This window comes from Solea solea, chromosome 5 (assembly GCF_958295425.1).
Source record: "Solea solea chromosome 5, fSolSol10.1, whole genome shotgun sequence".
Taxonomy (NCBI): domain Eukaryota; kingdom Metazoa; phylum Chordata; class Actinopteri; order Pleuronectiformes; family Soleidae; genus Solea; species Solea solea.
Genome location: NC_081138.1, coordinates 29,585,769 through 29,596,346, shown reverse-complemented (window position 1 = coordinate 29,596,346; position 10,578 = coordinate 29,585,769). Strand labels below are relative to the sequence as shown.

At 42.1% G+C, this 10,578-nt stretch overlaps 1 protein-coding gene across 2 annotated transcripts; it reads left to right on the top strand.

Moving 5' to 3' along the window:
* Positions 1–520: 520 nt before the first annotated feature.
* cmtr2 (cap methyltransferase 2) lies at positions 521–10,349 on the top strand. 2 transcript variants are annotated; one of them, XM_058630281.1, is made up of 3 exons: positions 521–568; positions 4,996–6,255; positions 8,165–10,349. In XM_058630281.1, the coding sequence occupies exons 2-3, from the start codon at positions 5,008–5,010 to the stop codon at positions 9,194–9,196; spliced, it is 2,280 nt and encodes a 759-aa protein (XP_058486264.1). In that variant the 5' UTR covers positions 521–568; positions 4,996–5,007; the 3' UTR covers positions 9,197–10,349. The 2 variants fall into 2 exon arrangements, with proteins under 2 accessions (XP_058486264.1, XP_058486263.1); XM_058630280.1 differs by having other exon boundaries at positions 529–568; positions 4,999–6,255.
* The last annotated feature ends 229 nt before the right edge of the window (positions 10,350–10,578 follow it).

Sequence of the window (10,578 nt, the reverse complement as noted above, 5' to 3'; positions counted from 1 at the left end):
CTCAGTGATGGACACATGATAACGCCATCACGGCGCTCTGTGCACGCTGCTCATAACCTTGACGCGCAGAGAACGAGGTCAGACACGGGCAGGCGTGAACACAATCGTGTCGTACTGACAGAAACACACAACACAGACACACACAGGTTCCTTTGTTTTTAATATAAAAGTAATTCAGACACTTTACATACAATGTGTGTATTATAACATGAAAAGGAGAAATAAAATAAATATCAGGTGTGTAATAAATTGCAGTACGTTACAAATATGCCGCAGTGACTGACCCTGTTACACAAACACAGTCTGGTTTCCATGGTGACTGGACATTATATTTACCTACATTTCATGCTTTTCAATTTCTACAGTCTTTTGTGTTGTTATCTTTCCAAAATATTTGTTTAAGTTCACTCACTCACTCACTCATCTTCTACCAACTTCTGAAAATTATACGACATACACCTTTAAAAAAAAAAAATCACCCTTCCCCGCCCACTTTTTCCTGCGCGTAGTTGTTCCGGGTCACTCGCAGCTTGGTTTCGGTTTCCGGTTCGCATCGACAAACAGACCCGTGAGTGTTGTGCCTTTTTTTTAGTTTGTTTAGTTTGAATTACTGACATGCAGCGACACATACACCTACGATAGAACGGGGACGTCATCTGAGACGATTTAATGATGAAGGCGAGTCTTTAAATCCGTTGTTTTCGGGATTGAGGTGACCTCAACATGAACGCGAGCTAATTGCTGCTCACACCGGAACTGTATTACGTTTAGCTGCAGTAGCTGCGCACAAACTTCCGGCTACGAAATGTTTTGTTTTTTGTTTTACTGAATTTTAATTTAGACTCATTCACTCATTTAAGTTTGAAATTGGGGGGACATTAAGAGAAGAACACATTTTGCAAAACCAGCATCACAGAGAGATAACACAGATCTAAGCCAGTCCGAAATCACTCTGAATACTAAAGGAAGGAGTAAAGTTAAGAAGCAGTTAAAATATATTGACATATCATCTAAACATGAACAAACACTATGTGCTTATGAGGGGACATTACCTTTTCCTATGACAATAAATATGATTAAATTAAGCATTACATTTACATTTAAGCACCATCAACTATTTTGATAATTGATTATTCAGTTTTAGAGAGTTTTGTCATATTTCAGCTCCTTAAATATGAATATTTAAAAATTGTGGACATCATGTTGAGGTTTGGGAAATGCTAATCAACTTTTTCTGACATTTTATGGACCAAACAAGTTATTCCAGCATGAGAATAATCATTAGTTGCCGCTTTAAATAAGAGTGAATAATAAATCGAGTGTGTGAATGATTTCATCCATGTACAGAAAAACTGTGCCTTGAAATAGAGACTGTTTAAAATGTTATAATACACGTATTGCAAGTACTTCGTTACTGCACAATGTTGGACAGTGATAGTTGATTTATACCAGTGGTTCTCAAACCTTTTAAACCAAGTACCACCAGAGAATATATTAAAGTAGCACCTACATTAAACAGTGGTGGAAATAGGCTGAGCAAAGTCAGCTACGGACTTTTCAGAGGAGGAAGATTTATTCTCTAATCATCCTCCTCTTCCTTAAAGCCAAATTAGACTTAGATGGAGCGAGAGATAAGATGGCTCTCTTACATCAGAGTAAATAATAGAGTTTGGTGGTATCTAATGTTCTAAATGCTCCTTCCTGCTTTAAATCTAATAAATATAGAACTAAATCTTGCACTTTGTAAACCAAACTCTGTCAAATAAACTTGTGGTTGAAAAAATGTCTTGCACTTTGCAACATTTGTCAAGTTTCTGGGAACAGAAATTGTATAAACTTCCATGAATGAGTAATAATCAGATGATTGGATTAATTAATTAATAATCAGGAGGTGCTGATGGCAAAAATCAGCCTGATTAATCAACATGTACTTGAAAGTAAGAGTCAGATTTTCAGGACTAGATCGTTAGAACAAATGTATTCCAGTGTTGAATTACAGTGTAGCCTTGAACAAGAAAAATAGCGTGATGTAAAATGAGATGCTAATTCTCAGATTGGAGAAGCCAATGATGTACCAGTCAAATTAATTAATGCTATTGTTTATACATTTTCTGTCATTAATCACTAATTGTAATTCAGAGTCCCTGGAGCTGACAAGCACACAGATAATTAACATAATTATTGTTCATTTACATGATAATTGTTACTCTCATTGATCCTTTATAATAATCTCATGGCACATCTGCGATGGCACAGTTATTAATTAATTCTGTTTTCATCCGTGTGGGTGGGTTTATCTGTAAGTCCTACTGTTGGCAACCTACCGTTTTTTTGAAATTGTATGTTCGTATAAAATAAAAAGAATCCATCCACCTATGACATCAATAAAAATATCAAACAAGCAAGTCTCTTAACTCCAAAGCAGCCCTTGTTTAAATTGTGCAAGAAATAATGGCACAGCCTTTAATTCCTTTTTTTCCTCTTGTCATTTATATGGACATTTGGTAATGGGTGTATAGCCTGCTGGAAATTATTATTCAAAGAAGAAGAAGAAGGTTTTAATTAGCAGTAAGAGACTCTGTGATGTTGTCAGCTGTTTTGTTTTTTCTGTAGTTGAAGCATCAGCCTGAGAGCAAACAGCTCAGAGCTGGAGATGGAAACAGTCGCACACTTTGTAATTACTTCTATATCTGAAATATCTGTGGTCATTACAACCAAATGCTGATACCAAAATGCCAAATCGGCCCCCAATAATTAGCCAGGCTGATAATTGGTCGACTCCAAATGTGTATGGAGGATCAGACACTCTGTCAACAGAATAAATCCATGTTTCCATCAAGTGGAAAGATTTGGGTTGGTACAGTATTGAACTTTTTTCCCTTACTTTTCCATATTTTGGTGTCCTTCCCTTAGGGTACCAGGGTAAAATGCTGTGGTATGGTCTAGTAGCTACACTGACGACAGTCATCTCATTGAGCGACAGACTCTCCTGTCTTTTCGGCTGTCTTTCTCCTCAGTGCCTTGTTGTTTGCTATGTTGTATTTGATGTCTTCATTCGTTGACATTGCACCGGTACAACAAACCGAGCCGAACCATACCGTGATGGAAACAGCAGAAACTTCATCCGCACCCAATTAGGGATTTGGCGGCAATTTAAATTTACCATGACTGAGTAACATTTTTGGCCGGTTGTTCCAAGTTCAGATGTGTACGTATATCTCGGCGAGGTCTTAACAGATCTGGATGAATTTTTTTCATGTCTATGCAAGATGGTATTCGCAACAAGCAGGTTAAGTAAAGCAGGTTAAGTTAAGTAAATATTTCAAGTGCTGTTTTGTGACAACGTTTATAAGCCTTGGCGTCAGTCCGTGACCTTGTTCAATATAAAACTGATCTACCGATCTATAACAAATGCATAAACCTCTGAGTCGCTTACAGATAAGATGGTAAACATCTTGCGGGTGAAATGTTTACAGCGGTTGAACCAACAAACACACAGCACAGGGCAGATGACTTTCATACACAGCAGCAGCAGCTTTTTACAAAGATTTATGATGAATCGCTGATGAATGTGCCGTCGTTAGCTTTATGCCATATATTGCCATTCATCACCCAGCCGCTCCAGCTCTAATCAAGAAATAAGGCCAGAAATACGCCCGTTCCTGTCCAGTGTTGTCATCTAAATCATGTGCACATGAGCAGAGACGTTGCTCTGGGGTTAATATCACTCTGACTGTAAATTCTTATCATGTCGGGAATTAGAAATTGCTCAACAATTGCGTGAATCGTTCGAAAGTAATTCAAGCACAAACAGCTTCTCATCAAACATGTAGTTTTTCAAGGCGACATGGTGTTTCTCACCACACGGCAAATAACAATAATCTCATAATTCATTGATCTGTCGATTATTTTCTCAGTCAATCTCTTGTTGAAAAATGTCCAGCTGTGTTTCCTAAACCCAGAGATGATTATGTTCTCAAATGTTCTCAAACCCCAAATTATTTAGTTTTAGTGATTTTAATGATTCTTTGAACACATCATTTCTTCATGATGTTTGGTAGTTGGTATTTAAAACATATAAAAAATAATTCTTAACTAAAATGCTGGGAAAATTCATCAAATGTGTTTGGGGACCCATAAAAATCTCCCATGGTGCGTTTAAATCGTTATTGTAATAAGATTGCAAAACTGAAAATGTGAACCCAACCCTAAAATTGATAATGATGATTCAATACTGATTAAAATAGTATTTATATGTACACGTACGGTAAAATTCCACCATTCAAAGTGATGGTGTGTTTTAGTGCTGCTGTAGAAAACTTGTTATTCTGAGTGGGTGAAGCCCGACCTTGTGAAGCAATCGGCGGTATTTACAGCTTGTCCTGTCCCTGAGGGCACCACATCACAATGAGTCGACATTTGCTATTCAACACCGCTCATGCATATTACGGATAATAAAGGGCTTGCAGGGTCTCGGTATAATTCACTGTGAAATGTACTGTCTGCAAAAATGTGCAGTAAGCAGGTCACGTTAAAAAAGAATTGAGCAGAGGTTGGATTTTTTTTAATGATCTGAAGATCTGATCTCACGTGGACAGGTCTTAGTTCAGGTCTGAACCAAAGACTGAATATAGGATAGAAGTACTAGTTAGCCACCAGCGGGCAGAAAGTTACCTGATTTATAACGTCAGTAAAGATTTTCTTAAGGAGTCATTGGTCTCAATTATGAGTTCCATTACTTTTTAATAGAACACAGTTCTGTCCCCTTTCAGAGCATGCATACTTCTCATTACCAAAACTCCTTGACCGTTTGTGAAGAATCCTAGAAAACTCAAAAATGTTGGGCTGGTGATCAGGGTGTACCCCGCCTTTTGCCCTATGTAAGCTGAGATTGGCCCTGCGCCCCCCTGCAACCGTTCTGTGGATTGTAAAGATTGATTTAGTGCAGATAAGGCCTTGGTCATTCAGTGTCTAACTCCTTGTGTTGGTCCACAGCAGGTTTGGAGGATGAGCTCCAACAATGGGACCAGGAGGAAAGCCAAGCTGAAGCATTTTACTGACCTGGCGCCATCCGACCCTGAAACACGCACTGAGATTCAGGGCCTTTTTCGTAAAGTTAGAACCTACGTGAAGCCTCCCACTGGGGAGTGGCACGTCCCCAGTCCCAATGATGCTCTCAGACACGCGGTGAAGGGGCACTGTCAGCTACAGGCCCTGAAAGAGTCCTTGAACACTGTGAAGAACCAGCTCAGTGACAAGAATGTCCAGGTTTGGCATCAGCACACCAACTCCACCAATCGAGCAGGGAAGGTGATCGCCGCTGTGCGCTCTGCTGCCAACGCGGAGATCTGCACTCAGGCTTGGTGCAAGTTCTATGAGATCTTGGGAACTTTTAACCTTCTCCCAGAGGAGGCTCTTCAAAGTGGAGAGCTGAACACAGTCCACCTGTGTGAAGCACCGGGTGCCTTCATAACGGCTCTGAACCACTACATCAAAACCAGTGAGTCCACGCGTTACTGTGACTGGAGTTGGGCCGCAAACACTCTCAACCCATACCACGAGGCTAATGGGGGGAGCACAACCATCGTTGATGATCGATTGATTGCAAACACGTTGCCGTGGTGGTTCTTTGGTTCAGACAACACAGGAAACATCATGATCCAGAAACACTTGCTGGAGCTGCAGGTGTTTGTTTCTAACATGCGTAGAGTAGATGTAGTGACGGCGGACGGTAGTTTTGACTGCCAGGAGAAGCCAGATGAGCAGGAGGCTCTTGTGGCATCGCTGCATTACTGCGAGGCCACGGCAGCACTGCTGCTCCTGAGCCCGGGTGGCTCCTTTGTGTTGAAAATGTTCACGCTGTACGAACACTCTTCTGTCTGCTTACTCTACCTGCTGAGCTGCTGCTTCCACTCCGTCAACGTCTTCAAACCTGCCACCAGTAAGTCTGGGAACTCTGAGGTCTACGTCGTGTGTCTGAATTATGACGGCAAGGAAGCTGTGAGGCCTCTGCTCTCGAAACTCATCCGGAACTATGGTCCCCATCTGGCCGATCAGGAGGCACTTTTCCCAAAGGCACTGATCCCAGAGTCGTTCCTGAACCAGCATTACGAGGTGTGCTCTTACTTTCACACGCTGCAGGTAGAGACGATCACCGAGAACTTGCAGCTGTTTGAAGGAATGAGCGCAGAGCTGAAGCAGCAGCTCGACCACGTCAGAGATTCTGTAGCTCAGGAATATCTGCAGCGATTCCAGGTAAGGTGTCCCACCTTTAAACTGACTGAAGGTGTACTAGATGTTTGCATCAGAAAGTATTCTATAATGCCTTTGTATTTGGTATTTTAAAGAGAACTATCGTGGCCTTAGCCAGTCCAGGTGCTTATAGAACTGGGTCTCTAAAGATGCTGTCGTAAGAACCATTAAAGATGGTAAAGATAAACAAAATTGACGTCAACAAGCACGTTCTCCTTTCTTTGTCCAGTCTGATAAACTGGTTCCCAGCTGGGGAAGTCAGATTTAAGCCACCTTATTAAATCTATGATATCTTCATCAGTTTTCTTGCAATTTAACAGTGTTTTTGGACTTGAATCATTCACTCCCTGCACCAAAGTCCATACAGAAAACCAGTCATTTTACATCATAGCACACAGGACTGTGATGTACCAAACCAAATGAGGCAGCAGAAGACCAGCTCCACCTTTGTAAGTCTGCAAAGTAAAAACACAGTTTTTCTTTCTGGACTTTTGTGCAGGAGAGTGATCAATTTACAAACATATTCTCAAGATATCATAGACTTGTATAGGTAAATATTTTATTAGGCGAGCCTTTTAAGTAGGTAAAATCTTTTGTGTTGTGCCAAAACAAAGGCCAGAGTGGCCATTCCTTATTTTTTTGGACGGTGCGGTGGCTTTTTTGAACAAAGATCAGCTGCTATATGGGCAGTAAACATTAATTATGCACATTAAATATTTAAAATAATGGCAGTGATCAACATGATAAATTTGACAGCACTAATTGTATTGGATGTACAAAGTATTGTATTAACAGCTTAATTAAGTTTATTGCTTGGCACAACCAAGTAAAAATAACAGGAAAGGCGGAGTGGTTCAGGAGAAAAAGCCGCTGCCGCAGCAGCAGAATGTAAATCTCATCGTCATTTGTCTGCAGAAGCCGCGTCCTGTGTGCCAAGACAATAACATTGTGTAAGTGAGGCTAATAGGAGACCAATATAAACATGCATGGTATCATTTTTTGTTTTTTAATCACCACCATGTTTTACTATCAATTTTAATGTCTGGAGTTGAAGCTTAAGAAAAAGAAAAAAAAAGTGTCTCAGCGTTAAATAATGCTGCATGTAGGGAATTCAGTGGTCAATTAATCAAGGCTCAGTGCATAGCTTTCTAATGAATCCACCCATTTGAAATAAAAGTCAATATGTGGTGGTCAGTGTTGATACTGCAGTGGACATAAAAAACCCCGGTTGTAAAAAACAAACAAACTCCTGTTTCTTTGAAGCCTTAGATTTGCAATTTGACCGGCATTGTTCAGAGGCGTCACCTGCAGCCAGGCTCCTATTGAACAATACTAACTGTCAGTGATGCTGGTGTCCACTCATGTGCTTTATTGTCTTATTTTTCTCTCAATGTGAACACAATTTACAAAATCAACATCGTGTTCTATTGACTCTGAGTTGCCCTGTGTATGAATAGTCCTTTTTTCCCCGTTTATTTTTTAGTGTATATTTAGTGTTTCAGTCAAAGACGAAGAAAACACAATCAGGTTAGTTTGTATCCATAAAACCAGATTATTAATCTATGGTTTTTCCTTGACAAGGCGCAAGGAAGTAGCTTTTCATAGGACAAGTGATTCCTGTAGCTCAGTGTTTACCACATTTTTTACCCGGGACCCACGAATGTAGCCGCTAATTTGCTGCCATATCCATAGCATTTAATATCACTTTGAATTGGTAAAGGAATCATTTGCAAAAGATGTTTGGTAAATTCATTATTTAAATCTTCACTTAAATTTGGGGAAAGTTCTGCTAATTTAGTTTGGAGACCCAAAAGAAATATTCTGGGTATCCAAAGACCCATATTTGAACCCTGACAACCAAAGTTTGTGTGAACATGATTAGGTTTCTCTGTGTGTGTGTATGTGTGTGTAGGTGATCTTCCTTCCTCGGAGCCGATGGATTTCCCGCAACACGGTGACTCCCGCCTGCTGCGTCGCCTCTGGGGGCCGCTCTCAAGGACCGATGAAGCAAACAGGCTCCTTTAATGAGCGAAGGGAGCTGCAGACCCTGACCTGGAGGCAGCGCATCGAGAGGGGTAACCATGCCAGCTGGATACAGAGACACTTCACTGATGCCGGGGGGACGGGCTGCGTTCTGGAAGGCCCCCTGTCCAAGTGCAACGTGGATTCATGGTATGTTGTGGTTGGCGCGGCACTTCCCGCGATCATAAACTCTCCGTTCTGTGAAGGTGGATTGTTAAAGCACCTGAACGAAGCCCTGGCGGACACAGTGGTGGACTGGACCCGCGTCTCGCCCTGCGACTCTTGTCGTACGGCTTGCGCAGCCTCCGCCCTGTCCATCTCCAAAGACGACAGCAGTAAGAGCAAAGATAAAAAGCGGTGTCTGGTGTTTGGCAGCCGCTCAGTTTGGGCAGCATGTGAGAGCCAAACGGAGGATTTAATCCTGACATTTTCTGCAGAGCCCTCATTTCCTCAAAGAGGCTGTGTCACGCTGCACGACGGGGAGCCGCTCTACCAGCAGCAGCTCGTACGCTGCGCTGTCCTCTCCCTGCAGACGCTGAACCCCGGGGACGCCCTGCTGTTGCCCGTGTTTTCTGCCCTCACCCGTGTCACGGCAGCCGTTGTGCTCTGCCTGCGTTCGTGCTTTCACTCTGTCACGTTCAGGTGTCCGCCCCCATGCGGCGTCATAGGGGCCGCGCTCGTGTGCGCGGGCTTCTGCGCCGAAGCCGCCGCCCGGATACTCCCCACTCTCACGGGCGTCCGCGACTGCATGGGCGAGCTGTTGGGCGGAGATGAGGGTAAAGGTCAGTCGCGTGACGGGGACAGACAAGTGCTGCAGTTTGTTCCCATGGAGGAGCTTCTCAGTGCAGGGCTGACGGAGTTTCTGTGGACCATGAACTCTGAGATCATCCAACAGAAGCTTCATCTGCTCATGCAGCCGTAGACGAAGCCCATGTTAGTGTTCACGTATATCACACGACCAATTGGGTACACTGAGTTGCACATACTGGTGTAAACAGGAAGTTGATTCTCTGCCCTGGAGGTCACAGAGTATTAAGTTCACTGGGCATTCCTGTGCCAAACTTCACCAACCGTGACATATGATTCTACCACTGTACAAACACTTGTACTTGTACAGTTAACAGCACTTCTATATCATTTGTTTCACATTAAGTCGGTGTTACACATAGTAGGCTACTATTCAGTTTGAGGGATACGTTTGCGCCCATTCTGACGTCTCTCTCTCTGGATAGACGTTGGTGAGCTCACAGGTGATGTCACTCCCGGCTCCGTATTCCTGCTTTCACTAACAGCCGATTGTCGGGTTGTGGCCGATAAGAAACGGCGAGGAAGTGTGAACGCATTGTTTGTTTGTATTTTTGATTGTTTAAACTAAAAACGCAGCCAGTAAATTTTCTTTGAATGGACAACGGAGCGGGCAGTGTCTTTCAAACTCGTCGTTTGCCATGTCGCAGCTCACTGAGCTGTGACTCGTACATGTTCCAGGAGCTGTGCGTCATAAAGCCCGTTTTAGGGCCGTCAGTCAATTACTACACGAATCACCAGCTGTTTTGATGATGATTTTTTAAATAAATTAATTCAATAAATCGTGATTTTTTTTCTCAAATTTCAGCGTCTGAATGTAAAATGTCTCCTGGTTTACTATAAATCACAGAAAAGTAATGCGTTTTTCCCTAAAAAAAAGAAAGAAAAAGAAGCTTTAAATCACATTAGCTTTAAAGCTGCAGTGTGTAACTTTGAGTGATTTCTTTTTTAATGATATTGTAATTCTGCCTCTGTTTGGTGTTTTTAACATTATTTGTTTGCTGTGTCCTTCACATCAAAACAGGCTGTCAAGCAAAACTATCAGACCTGACTGAGGGAGTGTTTGAGTGTATACAGCAGCAGAGCAGGGTGGGCGGGAACAAGACGTATTTATCTTCCCAGCATGTGGCCTTGTCGTTTATTTCTCTTTCTTATTTTGTCTGATTTTATTCTTCTTCTTCTTCTTTTCCACTTTGTTTCCGGTTGCTAATATCAGTAGAAAGTTTGTCTTTTCATACAAGAATAATAAACATTTGCACTGACACGTGAAACGACGTCAGAGTCTTCTGTTCTTCTGTGAAGAAGAGTCCGTCAAATGTAGCCAAGCCTGGTGTCGTCCAACCAACTACCGTGTCAGTGAAGAGATGAAGTGGTGACTCCTCTGCTTTTCTCAGGCAGGTGAAAGTTTTCATGGAAACCAATATCTGGAATAAAAACTCTTCTTTGTTTGTGTTATTACGCGTGTGTCATACGTACATACAACATGATGAATTTCCCATT